The 16,964-nt window shown below is 31.6% G+C and overlaps 1 protein-coding gene across 2 annotated transcripts in view; it reads left to right on the forward strand.

The window, feature by feature from the left end:
* The window catches only part of LOC127717875 (synaptonemal complex protein 1-like), a 106,518-nt gene that overhangs the window by 23,355 nt on the left and 66,199 nt on the right, over positions 1-16,964 (forward strand). For both annotated transcript variants that reach the window (XM_052223736.1, XM_052223737.1), the window contains 8 exons: positions 7,261-7,305; positions 8,375-8,425; positions 11,270-11,383; positions 12,445-12,518; positions 13,273-13,362; positions 14,503-14,564; positions 16,343-16,450; positions 16,755-16,858. In XM_052223736.1, the coding sequence (XP_052079696.1) occupies positions 7,261-7,305; positions 8,375-8,425; positions 11,270-11,383; positions 12,445-12,518; positions 13,273-13,362; positions 14,503-14,564; positions 16,343-16,450; positions 16,755-16,858 (648 nt within the window). The remainder of the gene's footprint in view (positions 1-7,260; positions 7,306-8,374; positions 8,426-11,269; positions 11,384-12,444; positions 12,519-13,272; positions 13,363-14,502; positions 14,565-16,342; positions 16,451-16,754; positions 16,859-16,964) is intronic.

The following is a 16,964-nucleotide window of genomic DNA, read 5'->3' on the forward strand; positions in this document are numbered from 1 at the left end:
GAGAAAGTTCTAATATCTTGTAAATGGTTGAGATCCCCACCCCTAAACCATATTTATTCCTCTTTGTCATGTCTCGAACATTTGAATGACGTATACGGTCAGTCCCCAGGGGTTCCCCCCACCCCCAATGTTCTAGTATCTTGTAAATGGTCGAGATCCCCACCCCTAAACCATATATATTCTGGTTTGTCATGCCAAGATGATTTGAATGATATACAAGGTTAGTCCCCAGGCATCACTAGTGCATATAATTTTACTGGACCAAACCAATTTTCACTGGAGGTTGCCCAATGTCAGGCGATCCTGGGAATTACGAATTATGGGAGCTTCGTTTGGGAGACTTCGTAACAGAATCCTGTTACAATCATTTCTTGTTTCATGTTAACTTCAGTAGAATTAGTCAAAATCTGACAGAAATAAACATACTCAGAAAGTCAATGAATTACTGTGACCTGACTATATAAGTGTTGCTCTCCACCTATTGCAGTTCATTCTAAATTCTAACCCAGTTGCAATTTGTTTTATTAAACCAAACTTAAGCTGGTCAGAAATTTCAACCAACTGCTGTAGAAATATACAGTCAAATCATCAAAGTGCAAGGTGATAAAATAAAACATACTTAATATCTTATAAGACTTTAATTCCACTTCATTGCTCTTATGAAAATGTTTCTCAAAATTTCTGTACATATTGTTTATGTAAAGTGTCATTTGAAAGGTGAGAGCAGGGCTTCCAAAAAATATTTTAGTCAAACGGACATTTTTTTTTTTTGTCTTATCCCGATTTTAATCCCTTAAGACTTAGTAGTAAAAGGCAATCATAGTAATCAGTTGGGCATCATATAAATTATGATTGACACAAAAACGACATTTAACTTGATTTTTTATATAAATTCGATGTTCTGCCGTTAACTGTTAAAATGACAGTGCACCATTCGAAGTGTGCACATCAGCGTACTTAAATCTGCCTTAGACTCTTTATTTGTGCAAAAATACGCTGTCAATAACTTCACTTTCGTTTTTAAAAAGTGCATAATCCTAATACCGGATGTTGACTTGACAATGGTAAAACACGGACCAGAGACAGATACGTAAAATCCGTGTACGTTTACAAAGCACGATTGAATTTAAGTAGCTCTTTCTGCGTTATTTCTTCAGGAAAATACTTGAAATGAACTTTAGATAAAGGTATCAATGATATTTTTAGCCTTTTTGAAAATTCGGATGCATAATTAAATCTCACTAGTGCACTAGTTCAAATAACGTGGTTCTGACGATTTTTCACTTAAAACCTTTTATTACTACCTTTTTAAATTTTCATCAAATCATATTTATTTACGTTTTCTGATAATCTAAATTTTGTTGACTAAACTAATTAGATGCAAACTGCTGAAATTTAAGAAAATAACTTTCAATAAACCGATCAATGTCCGGTACAAAATAGTTTACCTGTCGCCTGAACAGGTAAATTTCAGCTGTCAGAGAACTAATTAACCTTGATTTTAAAGTAGGGTTTGTTTTGCTAGTAGTTATTCATCATGTCACTTATATGACCGGAAATGTGTGGCTGTTTAAGGCAAAAGGTCAGGTCAAAAAGATCGCAGAAACTTCAATTTTTATACGACCGCAAAAAATTTTGCAGTTGTATATTGGTATCATGTTGTCGTCATCGTCGTCGTCCGAAGACCTTTGGTTTCCAGACAATTACTTTAGTATTAATAAACAGAAATCTATGAAATTTTAACATAAGGTTTATAACCACAAAAGGAAGGTTGGGATTGATATTGGGGGTTATGGTCCCAGCAGTTTAGCAATTGGGGGACAAAAAGGGGCCCAAATAAGCATTTTTCTAGTTTCATGACAATAACTTGTGGAACAGTGTATGGATCTCTCTGAAATTATACCACAAGTTTCGATACCACAAAGGGATGGTTAGGATTGGCTTTGGGGGGTTATGGTTCAAACCGTTTAGGAATTAGGGGCAAAAAAGTGAGAAAAAACAAGGGTGTCCTGGTTAATGGACAAATTACAGTGTAAGGGAGGTAATTCAAATACAACTTTGAATTACCTCCCTTACACTGCTTTTAAATTATGTATAAAGAATTTTTGTATTGTTTTGAGGTGATTAGCTGTCAATTCATTTTTAGAAGTTACTATTTTAATAATTTTAAAAATGCTGATTAAGGTAGATTACTTTTAGCTTTGATTATGTATGTCATTTTCTATTTTAAGACTTTTACGATGTATTTAAATGGGTAATTATGGTTGCAAACTCCATTGGAAATTTGAATTGAAATTATGACCATGACTGAGGGAAAGAATTTTTTTTTTTTAAAGGGGGGGGGGAGGTCAATTCGCAACAGCATAGTGTATTGCACAAAAGCAAAAAATTTAATATAAATTCAAATTTTATTCAAATCATATAACCAATTCTAAGTTCTTTGACTACAGTTATTCTGTGTCAGAAACCTCTAATGTGTCAAATATTGAATTGCAATCCAAATTCAGACCTGTATCAAGCGCGAATATTGTGTCCATTTTTGCCCCAACTGTTCAGGGTTGGACCTCTACGGGCGTATCCAGCTGCGCTTGGCGAAACAATTTATTTTTTCTGAACTATGTTAAAATGTCCGTTTCAGCATCGGCACAACAAGTCATTTGTATAATTTCTGGAAAAGTCTGGAAAATACGACCGTTTTGGAAGCCCTCGGTGAGAGGTAGAAATATTTGAATTGCCATAAAAAGGTCCAAACTATTTTAAAGCTTTCATACTATTTTTGTTTTAAAAAGTCTTCTGTATTCATAAGAATCAGAAATAAGTTCGAAATAAAACATGTTATATTCAGTAAAATATAATGAGTATGAATAAAGTTAAGGCTGTATGATATGAGATGAAAAAAGGTAAAGAATTTCTCAACAAAGTTCTGAAGTTGAAATAAACATGTAAAAAACAAGTTTAAATGATATAAAACAAGAATTAAGGTCTATAGGACACCATGCCCGCTCACTTAGCATTACATTTCCATGTTCAGTAAAAAATCCGGCTCAAAACCCTAATTTGGGATATACTTTAAAAAGTTCCATCACAAAAGAACATGTTTTTCATCATGTTCAAATATTGTTTTGTTAATAAAAGGCAGTTCACTGAAGGTCTTCTCTATTGAATTGTTTCAAATATTAGCTTACAATACAGTATGGTTCTTGCTCATAGTTGAACTCTGTATAGTGCCCTATAGTTGTTTTTCTCCTCTTTACAACCTTTGGTTTCTGGACTCTGGATGATAATTGTCTCCTTGGCAATCATACCATATTTCAATATTTTTATATTAAGTTACAAATTTATGTAACCAAATTTTCATGGCAAACTACCTTAAATATAGACTACACCTACCTTAAATGAAAACTTTATCCTGGTGGGATGGACAATCTGAAGGACAGACAACTATCCTAAGGAGGGCGTTTAAATAACATAGATTTTTGTGAAAAATGAACGTTTAACAATGTTTAATTGGGTTCTTTTTCTAGTTCAATTTTCAAATTAATCATGGATGGGACCATACATTTTAAAGTATCTAGAGAAGTAATATTATTAGGTATGATGTCTTCATTCCATCGATTATGTCATTTGGGGAGCATTATAAAAGGTTGATTGTGTGGACTTTCTTTTTTTTAGCTGTTTGCATAACTGTCAAACTGTAAGACAAAGGGATAAAATCTCAAGACAGGACTTGACTGCTAAAAAAGGGATCATATTATAATTAAATGTTTTAGATACATTATCAATTCATTTTGATGCTATGTCATTGACATTTTTTGTTGTTGTATATAAATGATGTCAGAGAAGTGAAAATATTGGAAAATTTCACATGTGAATTAACAGTTTTTATTTCACTGGGAAATCATAATATTTCACTGCAACCAGTGTGATATTAAAATTTCATTGCCCCTTTCTTAATATTTTCTTCTAATCTTTCTGTGTTATTAATTTCTGTCTCAGTCTACTTGTCTTAGTCCATTAGAATGATAATGTGATGTTGTCAATAAACAGGTTATTTTGATTCATTTATATGTTTCCGAGTTTAGTGTGACGTCCATTTTTGCTGAACTTGTACACATTTTTGTTAAGAGGCCAGCTGAAGCCCTCCTCTGGTTTTTCTCGCTGTGTCGACGACCCATTGGTGGCCTTGGGCTGTTTTCTGCTCTTTGGCCGTGTTGTTGTCTCTTTGACACATTCCTGTTTCCATTCTCAATTTTATCTATGGTCTTTCAAACTAGAGGAAATTTTTTGGATACATTTCATCTCAGGGCAATTTTACTCCTTTCATTGAGATTTTAGCCAAGAACCTCCATCTATGCTTTCAAAACCAAACATAATCGATAAGTAAGGTTCTAAGCTAGTTAAGATAATAACTCAGTTGGTCTTTTTACAAAATATGCAGTCAATGCTTCAACATTGATCATTCCAAACTGCAATATGAAACATTGAAGTATTAAAATTTCCTACTATAACTGTTGATTCACTGATATGTTTTGCCTGTGACATTGTTAATTGATAGTAAAGTTGAAAAGAAAGAACAAAATATTATAAATAAATGAAGAATTTTACTCAAGTAAATAAAAAAATATAGGAGGGTCTGGATAAAATCTCAGGACAGGAACTGACTGCTAAAGGAGGTATAATTTTCATATTAAAGTGCTGTATAATAAACTATATATAGTTTATTATGTTATCAAGAACCAATAACACCAGGATACTAAAGAGGGGGTGGACAGGGGCAAGGGAACATGGAAATGAGGGGCAGGGAGAAGGAATCACATGGAGGGAAGCAGGAACCTTGGGAAGCAGGAGTCGAGAGTATAAATATTTAATTTTTTAAATATTATTTTTGACCAAATATTCTTCTGGGCGTAAGGGGTGGGAAGTTGGAGTAGAGTGGAGGGAGTTGTTAGTAGAGGGGAAGGAAGTGGGAGTGGGGGATAGGGAATAAGGAATCAGGGACCTCCTGTCCATCCCCGCAAAGAAGATGATGGTGATGCAGTTCTTGTCATTCCATCTCTGTGAAATAATCTAATCCTTGACAGCAGCTTGAGGAGTTATGAAATTATAAGGGAAACATTAAACATTAAAAATGGCTTTGATTTTTATACAGGAAGCGTTTAGTATAATATTTAGGAAAAATGATTAGAAGTCTGCCTAAAATACAATTTGGATTTGTCATTCAGAGTTATTTCCCTTCTTTTTAAGCCTATACATTTATTTTTATTAATTATTGATTTTTGATTAAAACTTTAAATCTACTCATAAAATATCCATGTTTCAGCAAATTTGTTTATTTATAAGCAATTGACAAATATTCACCTGATTTTGACTAAAATATTATAGCATGTTGTAAAAAAAACTGTTTGAAAGATATAATGATTAATGGTATGGCTAAATATGCCCTTGTCAGAGTTTGAAAAATGACTAAGTTTAATATTTCTGTAGGTAACCATAATTTTAAAGCATGGTTCGATAATTCATTTCATTACTTATATAGAAAATATGAAATGTCAAAAGAGTGTAGTGCTAGAGTAAATATTCAATGTACAGTCATGAGTCCATTAGAGTGAGTATAAGATGGCCTCAAGCTAGCATTATTAATGTTGCCTTGGAACATAGTAGCAATGAAAACTAGATTATCTATGGTCTTTCGAACTGGAGAAAGTTTTTCGGCTTCATCTCACTTCCCGCTTGTGTTTTCAAAAACAAAAATAATCTATAAGTAAGGTTTCACACTAGGTAGTAACATAAGAATTCATGATTGATTGATTGGTGTTTGCTTTACGCCGCATGAGCGCTAAAAGGCTATATTGCGGCGAGAGCTAATTCAAATATTTAACAATTTAAAGTATATTTTTAAAATCATACAAAAGGTCCTTCAATATACTAAAACTCAAGTCTAAATTACAACGCTCATAAGAATTCAGTTTATATTCTTACTAAATGAGCTTAAGTCAATGCTTTAATTAACACCCTTACAAACCTGCAAATATGAAACATTCAAGTATTGAAATTTTCTGCTATTAATTATTGACACAGTGATGTTTTGACTGTGACAGTGTAATTTGATAGTACAATGCAAAGTAGAAACGAAAGAATGAAATATAATAAATATATGCAAAGTTTTACTTAAACCTTTTGACCCTGCCCAACAGGGACATATGTGTCCATTGTTTGAATATGAAAAAGAAAATTTTCCTAATAAATTAATGAACAATTTCAAACTTTGACTACATGAATAGTAATTATAATATATATTCTAAGATCCTTAAAGTTCAAACAAAAAAATGTATAACGACTAATGACAAATATGACAAATATGATGTCAGAAAATGCAGTTTGAAGAGGACATGCATGCATATGGTGTTCATTGTTAAAATTTTGCAGTGAAAGGGTTAGGTAAATCACAAATATAGGATCTATTGTGGAAGTATCATATTCCTTCTCCACCTGTGGCACATGAATTCTGTATGAAATCTATGTTGAAGTACAGTCACCAATATTAGAGTAAATTGCATGATTTAATGTTAGCAAATTAAAGTACCGTAATAAAAGCTGCTAATTTGATATATTTAATTAAAAAGATTTTTTTTTTCATTGAATGATCGACATTCAAAATCCCCATGTTTAAAACTAATGGTTAAAGAATGAAGTCTTGATCTAATAATATTATCTTCCCAGTTAAAATTTTGTTTCCATTCTCTAACTTAAGTTTGCTTCAACCAAATGTTATGAAACTTATACACAATGCTTATTACCACAAAACTTGGATCAAGTACGAATTTGGGTAGCGTCACTTTTACCGTTCTTGAGTTATGTTATTTTATAACATTATATGCAAGCAGGGGCATCATCTGTGTCCCATGGACACATTCCCCATTTATTCTTATACACCTAATTGCTGTTTGTTCATCATTACTTGAAATCAAAGATATTCCTGTAAAATTTTGAGGCTGCAATAGAAAACGTCTGACATCATGAAAGGAAATTGATTCATTGTTGTATGACATCAATAGTTTAAGTGTTGCAAATTCTTGGGGTCATGTGTCCCTGATTTCCAAATGCAGATAAGGTGTATATTGCAAGTTTGTGAGTTCTAATTCTTACCTTGAAATAAACCACTAGGAAAGTTCCTGTGATATATATTACTTGGTTTGAGTAAATATTTACCTCAATTCAACAGTATTTTAGAAAACATTATATTTATATTTATCTTTGTAGGCTTTGAAGAATGTGGATTTCATGTTTGAAGATAATGATGATAAGGTACATTGTTTAATTTACTTGATTTTTTGTTCACCTAGAATGATTTTTCTCATAGTAATTAATAATTGATATGAGATAATTGAATTTTCAAAGCTGAATTTCTTCATTGTATTTAGCTAAAAATGGGCCTGGATGGCTTTCAATTCTAGGTATTTTTATATTAATTTAGTCTTTGGTGTAGACCTAATAAGTTAGTGTTATTTTTATTGGTCCTGGGGTTTTACAAAACAAATCTTATCAGATAATTGTTTTCTATTGATTGAGTGTTATCTTTACTCCTTAAAAACAAAAGCATTTCAGCATGCATTTTTAATAGCTCATCTGAAAGCATAACATATAGAAGAAAGATGAAAAGATTGTTTTTTGGTTCTAGGAATTAGTAAAATGCAAGGAAGAATATATCTAAAAGCTTCCAACATTAGATAGGTTTCAAATGACGTAATTTAAGTTTGAGTTATTTCCCTTGGCCACCATTTTGGAGGGTAAACAGTTGATTTTATTATTTGATTAACCAAATTGAAACATGGAATACACACAATTTTGAAAAAAGATCCTCACTAAATTGTAGTGATGAATTAAGCAAGGCTAAAAGAAATAGAAATTCTTCAGAAAAAACTTTTTCAGCAGCCAGTATAACAAAGTTGAATTTGGTTGATTTATGAAGGAATTTGAGCACATTGACCTCCGACATGGCAACAAAAGAGAAGTAACTCTTGCTCATATTGTGTGAGTAAACCTATCAATTGATAATGATATGTTTGAATCTTGTGCTTTCAAATTATGTTAAGTTTCTTCTGTTTATTTGATGTTTTCATTTTGTCTTTTAGAAAGAACATTGTAACCTACAGTACGCCGCCATAATTAGTTTTCGTAAAAATAACAATGGTGGTCACATCACAGTTAGGCAAACAAGTTTTTACTTTCGTTTCCATGGCACAATCAGGATGACAGTTAACCTTTATAAAGACAGTTCTGTAGAAAAACGTACTTATCATGTGACACGTGCTTGATGACGTCAAATGTAGTTTCCAATGTTGATTGATGATTTTAATTTTTTATTGTCGTTTAGAAAGACGAAACCAAGTTTCCATCAATTGTTGAAGATATACAAAGTCGTGAGGTAAATTCAACTGTTTATCCAATGCTTATCTATTATAATAAAAATAAGAAAAAGTGGAGTTATTTTTTTATAAAGGCATACCTGCCAACCCTCCCGTTTTGAGCGGGAGACTCCCGCTCAAATGGCGAAATTCTGGAAATCTCCCGCTTGCCGGTACCCTCCTGCGCGGGAGTATAGATTCTCCCGCTTTTGGATATTTCAACGATCTTCAACCTTGAATGACAAGTCAAACAATAATTACGTTTTTGTGTCACTGATGAGGGTTGTTTTTACCTGTAAATCACCGACCATGTGAAATTAAATGGCTTCACTTGACAGCTTAGGTGTCAAACATAGTACTAATTAACGATCATTAACGACTTTTGCTTCAAGCTTTGTGTGAAACTTCAAAGAAATTTCGGGTTACTTCCCCTGTTTAATCCTGTTTTAAGTTACCCTTCTTAAAATAATGTGAATTGATTAATCAATATAAACTAAATACAAATTAAACAAAGAATCATAAAAGGATGGCAATTAAAAGATTTTGTATGCCTTAAGACAAAAAAAATAATTATATTTTAAAAATATCTTAAAAGATCTATACTTCTATTCAATGTTTATATTGAAATTTATAAGAAATGTATTGAACCAAATTTAGTGAAATATATAAGTCCATACACATAATACACCATCTGAGACAACATGATTACACTCTGAATCATACAGAGGTATCTGGGGTGAAAAGTTGTCCTGATTGGACTAAAATGTCAAAGATGATGAAATAGGAAAGAAACTAACAACACACCCTCTGTAGGATATAACCATATTTAAAGAAACAATATATTTATTAACTCTTATATGTGTTTCGTAGATGAATAAATAAACACGTCATATATTTCACTTGAAAATGTCATTCGCGCAAAATCTCCCCCTCAGCTCTCATAGCTGAGAGGGAGATCTCCCTCTTTGAAGGTTTCAGAGGTTGGCAGGTATGTATAAAGGCTATATATTATTTCAAACGATGTCAACATTAAGTAAATGTTTTTTCAGCAGCATTTTTGGGGGAATTTAAATGCTTCTCATATTGCATAGTTTTTCCTTTGATATAAGTGATACAACTGATATAAAACAAAAAATATAAATTTTAAAAAAGTATACCAGTATATGGTGTGGATTTTTTCCCTTTTCGAAAAATATGAAATAATGCCCTTAATTTTTCAGTTCTATCTCTAACCATAAAAAAACCAAAGAGCTCCCAGCATAATTTTTTGATTTTATCAGTTAAGTTTCCTGCAAATAATCGGTTTTTGTTTACCAATTATTTTCAACTTCTTAGTTTGGGATAATGTATCCAAAACGGGATTTTTATAGTTGAAGGCCGTACAGTTGCCTATTATTGCGTACATCCACTTCATTTGAACTTTGGTGGATAGTTGTCTCATTGGCAATCATACCACATCTCTTTATTTTTATATTAGTATAGTGATTAATCTAATACTATAGGCTATCATTAGTGGTTGGATACTAATTTTTGTGGCTGCTCTATGGTCGGGTTGCTGTCTCTTTAACACATTCCCCATTTCCATTCTCAATTTTATTTGTTAGTTTAGTTAAACAACAATTTAAATGTTAAGGATGTTCGCTACTCTGTTTCAAAATAACAAGCTTTTTAAATGACTGTTATAAATTGATTGTATATAAATAACGAAACTAAAATAGCAGAAAAAAATCAAGGGTACTTGTTTTCGAGATATAAGCCAATGAAAATTTGGCGAGATTTTCTCAAGATTTTTCATACATTTAACATTGGTACCTTTTTTCTTTCAAAAGCTATAAAAAAATAACAAGGATTTTATGAGATTTTCAAAGATGGCTTTTTAAACTATATGTAATAAAATTATGAAAAGAAAAGTAGGGGTTAGCGGGCAAAATATTTATTGGCACCACATGGATAAAACCAGAGGATTCCGAATATCTGACAAAATTTCAAGAAAATGACAAAAAATGACAAGAGGAGTGAACATCCATAAAAGAAGTACAAGTTTGTATAAGTTTGTATGCAGATTTTGTCATAACCATGAAGTCAAGTATCCATGAAAATGCGAAATTTCTTAAATCAACTAAAATGGATAGCCAAGAAAATAAATGAATCTACTGTTCATTCACTGAACGTTCCTTGGTACAAATTTTGTGGTTGAAAAAAAAAAAAACTATTTCAAGGGTCCACAATGTCATGATGTTTCATCATTTGCTTCTATCAAAGTAACACAAAAATATGTATTTTTCTGACTATTTAAATTCATGGTTTTAATTTTAATCACACAATTCACGAAAATTGGTACTGTTAATTGAGAAATAATTGCATGCATTAGTTATTGCAAATCCCTGATTACTGGTAAAAATGTGAGAACTAATTAATCTGATTGCAAAAATTTTTGAATGAAAATCATTACTGAAATTATGAAAGCAAGTCTTTAAATTTTGTGCATGAAGATTGATGCTGAAAATATGAATGTATGTCTTTATCATTTGAAACCTGATACTCTCCCATTTTCTGCATTGATTAAAACATCGCAAGAATTTTTATACCCCCGCCTCTGTCTGTCCATCCGTCCATTAGTCCGTCCATCCGATGAATATTTTTCGTCGCATTTTTCTCAGGAACTACATTACAAGGATTTCTGAAATTTGGTTTCAGGGTTTATATGAGTCAGCTATACTGGTGATGCGTTTTCAGATTCATCACTCAACAACTTCCTGTTTACCTTATACTTTTATCAGGCGGGGGTATCATTAGTGAGCAGCAGCTCACAGATTCACTTGTTGAATTTACAATAACAGTAATTATAATTGGTTATGTTGTAGCTTGAACGTCAGAAAGAGGTCAATGAACTGATCTCTGGGATGGTAGAAGGTTCCGAAATTACACAAGGACTCTTAGTGGATGTCGATGAATGGTTTCACGAAGTCAGAATCATGGTGCGTATTTTATTATGACCAGAACAGTGTGTCTGTGCTAGGCAAAAAGTCAAGTCAAAAAGATTTTAAAACCTCAAATCTTTTTTCTGAATTATGTTAAAATGGCCATATTTTGAAAACCATTACAACATCTAGGTCATATATTTAGCTTTTTATGCACACTAGCCGAACCCCCTCAAGAAAAAAGAAAAAAAACAACCAAACAAACTGGCAATTAATTGTTATGTAAAATTTCATACATAGCTACCAGATTCAATCTCAAAAATTTTATCTAGAAAATAGCTTTTATATTAAGCATAATTAGAAAAAAATTATCTTGAACTTAAACACTGTTGACATGAAGACATTAAAAATCTCACCAAATGTTTTGAACAAATGTGAATAAAATGAGAAGTGGGGTAAAAATCAATGATACAATAACATAACAACAAAAAAACCCACATAGGTTATTAAGACATCTACATATGACCTTTACCAAAAGGCATTGTGTATTTTTACCCTAATTTAGGGAAAGGTTATCAAGATGTTGACATATGACTTAAATCAATAGACAATGTGTATTTTTACCATATTTTAGAAACAGGTAATCAAGACATCCACATATGACATTGACAATAGACAATGTGTAAATTTGTCATATTTTATGGATAGGTTATCAAGACATCCACATATGACATTGACCAATAATACAGTCTTCACGATAAACTTTTGAATCTACAGGCCTGAGCTGAATTTTACGAAAAACTTTAGTTACATTCTATTGGCCTGTAGGGATTACAGGCCTGGGCTGGTGGGCCTGTGGTTGAGCATGAAGACTGCCAATAGACAATGTGTAGTTTTGTCATATTTTATGGATAGGTTATCAAGACATCCACATATGACCTTGACCTTTAGACAATGTGTAGTTTTGTCATATTTTATGGATAGGTTATCAAGACATCCACATATGACCTTGACCTTTAGACAATGTGTAGTTTTGTCATATTTTATGGATAGGTTATCAAGACATCCACATATGACCTTGACCAAGAAACAATGTTAACTTTTACCATATATTTTAGGCACTGGATAAAGGTGTGGATGAAGAATTTGAAAAATTTGTCAAATCAACTGATATTACCAAGACTGATGTTATGTAAGTAATTAAAGTAATTACTTAAAAACTACCATAAAGTCTGTCATATTAGTTTTTCTTCTTTGTTTTGTCATAAATCAGACTGTTGGTTTTCTTGTTTCCCATTTTGTCATATCTGGACTTTAATAGCTGTCTATACATTATGGGTTTTGCTCTTTGTTGAAGGTGTACTGTGCCTATAGTTACTTACTTACTACATCCTTGCTATGCCCTTTGGCACATAGGTTCAAGGACAAGTGAAAGTTTCTAACAGCCACTTCAATATTACTATTTGTAAAATCAAATTAATTAAATGTTTAAACAAACTGTAGTTGGCATTTTAATCAGGATAAATATTAACTTTGCACAGGTCATTATTGTATGCCTTGAAGCACTTTTCATTGAAGCCTTGTATTGTCTAGGTAATTTCTTCAAAAGACCTATCATTTGAAAGGAAATCACTCCATATAGGTATATAAGAGCTTCCTAAAATTTGGTTTAAAGATTCATGTGGGTTTTCACATCCATCACTGTTTACAGAATAATTATAAAAGGAGTATCATAAGTGTACAATAGCTCATAGAACATCTTGTATGAACACATTGTGATGTAACACACTGAAAATATAACAACCCAACATGTAACTAATACGATGAAAGAGTCTTGATAAAAGCTTTTGTTTCTTTTTATTAAAAACAGTTGATGAAAATATGTCATATAATAAACATAATAAAAACCTTCAGTGAATTATAGGTCTTGTTTATGTGTTTTGTAGGAAATCTTTGAAAGAGTTTGGTGATGCCAGTCAGAAGATGGTAAAACTAGGTAACCGGGTCTTAAAAGAAGCTGGTAATATAATAAAAGAGTAAGTTTTAACTGGGGTTAAAGGTCAAGCAGGGTAACAGAGTTTGTAATGTAATAAAAAAATATGTATTATTAGGGGTTAAAAATCAAACAAGGTAACATGATCTTACAATAAGCTGGTAATATAATAAAATAGTTAGTTTTAACAGGAGTCAAAGGTCAAACTGGGTAAAATTGCCTTTAAAGAAGCTAGTAATATAATGAAATAGTAAGTATTAACAGGAGTCAAAGGTCAAACTAGGTAAAAGTGTCCTTAAAGAAGCTGGTAATATAATAAAATAGTAGGTATTAACAAAAATCAAAGGTCAAATTGGTAATAGAGTCTTGCAAGAAGCTGGTAATATAATAAGAGAATAAGCATTTACAGGAGCTAAAGGTCAAACTATGTAACAGACTTGCCAGATAGATACAAAGCACAAAAAACAACTAACAAAAGGACAAAAGACACAAAGTACAGATCTGAGACTATGACCAGTTTATAAAAGCTAGTTCAAAGCCAATAACAACTAATAAAAAAATCATGTATCCAAGACAAAATCAATCAGTTAACATCTAATGGATTTAGTAGAAAGACTTCATTAACAGTCTGAGAAAAGCATGACCTTGTGCAATGCCAAAATATAGGTATCGACAGTATGTAGGGACGGAAGTAGTAATAACTGTATAGTCTTCTATTAAAGGAGTAAAAGTATTGCAGTAAGAAATAACTACAACCTGCCAATAAAATATTGCTGAAACATGCTCAAGTATTGTCATTGATATATAATAGTTGTCAGGGAACAGTCAGAAATATTAGAAATTTAACACTTCCTGGAAGCCTAGATGACAAGAAATTTGACAGGTAATTTTGTGTAGTTTAGTGTAGTAAGGCCTTCAGAAGTTAAGATGAGGTCTTAAGCTGAGATGTAATGAAATGATTTTCTACTAATTGACTCTTCATGGTGCATGTTGCCTTGAATTTAGTAGAATGTATGATTTGATCAATTATAATTTCTGTTTAATATGTTTTGTCATACCTCTACCATATTGTTGGCTGCTTTGACAGCTGGTACATACCCAAAGAGCTTTCTGGGTACTGGAAGTTTATTTTAAGTCAGACATTTGCTGAAAACCTAACATACTTTTTGTGTTTTGTTTTCAGGAATGAAACTGAGGCAAAGAAAATGAAACTAAAAGCAAAAGAAAAAATAACCATTTATGATGGTAAGTTTGAGTGACTGTAATTTACCTACATGAAGAACACATCAGATGTTTAATGATGTTTAATGATAAACCAATAGCTTTTATACAAATTTGGAAGTACATTGTATTTAAATCAACAGACATCTTGACCAATGATTTTTCTCCATATTCACTTAAATTTAATAATGACTCCTTGCTATAAATGAACTATTAGTAAAACCATAGAGGAAAAATATAGAAAAAAGTCAAACCGAAATTATAATCTATGTATATAAATTTTTACTGCAGTAAAAGTATATATTCATAGGAATAGCTTACCATACAGTATGGGTTTTGATCATTGTTCAAGGCTGTAAGTGACCTATAAATATCACCGTCAATTGATCTCTGATGAATAGTGCTCTCATTGGCAATTATACCACATCTCCTTATTTTTATATATTATATTATACATGTGAAAACACAGATCAGTGTGGATAGTAATTGTTAAAAAATTGTGTTAGTATGTTCATTGTTGAAGGCTGTACGGTTGCCTATAATTGCTTACATCCACTTCATTTGAACTTCGGTGGCTTGTTGTCTCGTCGGCAATCATACCACATCTCCTTATTTTTATATTGACAGTGTTATCATCACCAAGTTTATGTGTTGGTTGTGACCCACCAGATGTTTTTTGAGTTATTTCTTTGTCTTTCACATAGGGTTCTATGTTAATCTGTGTTCTACATTGATGGTCATCTTGTTATATTTTATAATACAGAATTTTTGAGATAGTTTGATCATGTCTAATCTCATTTTAAACACACCAGTCAGGTGATTGCCTCAAAGTTAGGGCTGGGATACACTGCCAACATATATTTTTTCCGCCTAACAGAAGTTCCACTGGAAACTTTGCTCTGAACAATGCCATAATATATGTTCCTGTTGGAACAAATATTCTATACTCTTTATTCCATAAGGTACAAATTCTGTAATATTTGTTCCAGTGGAAAAAAATATTGCAGAATATTTCTTCGATTTGAAACTAGTAATATGAAGGAACTTCTATTTCATGACAACACACACATTGTCTGCATAAATGAAGGTTAAGGGGGTCAAAACAGAAAAGTGAAAGGATATCTATAGTTTGAAATTTAATCAATTTTTTTCTTTTGCTTAATTCTATTTTAGAAAGCCTAGGCAGATAACTAAAACAATATCTTGAATATGCCTTTTTTAATCTCCATGTTGAAACGCCCACTATCTCTAAACTCCAGTATTGATCTTTTTAGGAACAACCATGATAGCATATATATTACAGAAAAAAATATTGTAGAAATATTTTAAGAATATGATTATATACTGTAAATTAAGAAAGTTATTTGATGTTTTTATAAATGTGAAAAAATCAACAATATCAGTTTCGCAATAATAAAAACTCACGTTCATAATTTCAGAAGTGTGTTTCCTTTATATAAGTTTTGCAATTGCATCATAATATTTGGAGTTTTTGCCAATGGACAAGGATTCGCAAAAATAAATGCACACAATAATTTCTACAATTTCAGTATATAAAAAAAAATATTTGGTATGATTGCCAATGAGACAAACTTTCCAAAGAAGACCAAATGGCATAAAAGTTATGTTTTTGTTTTTGTGTATTTTGTGTAGTTGTGATTACATTGTTCTCTGAGACTTATTTCTTCAAGTTAAAGGTATGATCACTGAAATAAAAAAAATTGAACAGAAAAATTCCAAGAAAACTTGATTATTAAAAAAAGAAAAAAACATAAAAGTGAAACTGTGTTGTTTAATTTCAGAACATGAGTTAATGGTTGATGCAGCCAAATGGGACAGAGCAGTAAAGATGATTATAAATACATTTGATGATGCTTTGAAATCAACCAGGAATGCTGCTTATAAGTCCAGTAAGTATGGGAGGACATGTACACTCCATCATTCACTATGACCATGCAAACGAGAAAAAAAAAACGCAAAAAAAACGTTCAACAGTTTGAAATTCAATTATTTACACACTATTAAATTTTCAAAGAGTTAACAGTTTTGTCCAATTTCATCTTAAAGGCAAGCAGTTTAACAGAAAACATTGCAAAAAGTTATGATCACTGACCTATTTTTGGTTCTCTGACCTATATTTGTTTCTCAATTGTCGTTTCTTCAACCTTGTATTTGCTACTTAAATTTTTTTAATGAAAAAGTTAAATGTTTCAGTATACACAAAGGCACTGAAACAGTTCAGATACTTAGCATCTGCTATGTCTAAAAAGATCCTGGATTTGAATGCAAAACAGAGGGAAGTTAATGATCTGAAAAAGGTTGGTTTTCCTATTGTCAAGGAAATAAGAAAACTTTTAAGAATATTTTTTCTTCCTTGTAAAAAATGTTTTATTATGCATACCTCCATGTGTCATTCATCACAAA

Source organism: Mytilus californianus, unplaced genomic scaffold (genome assembly GCF_021869535.1).
Source record: "Mytilus californianus isolate M0D057914Y unplaced genomic scaffold, xbMytCali1.0.p SCAF_10, whole genome shotgun sequence".
Classification (NCBI taxonomy): domain Eukaryota; kingdom Metazoa; phylum Mollusca; class Bivalvia; order Mytilida; family Mytilidae; genus Mytilus; species Mytilus californianus.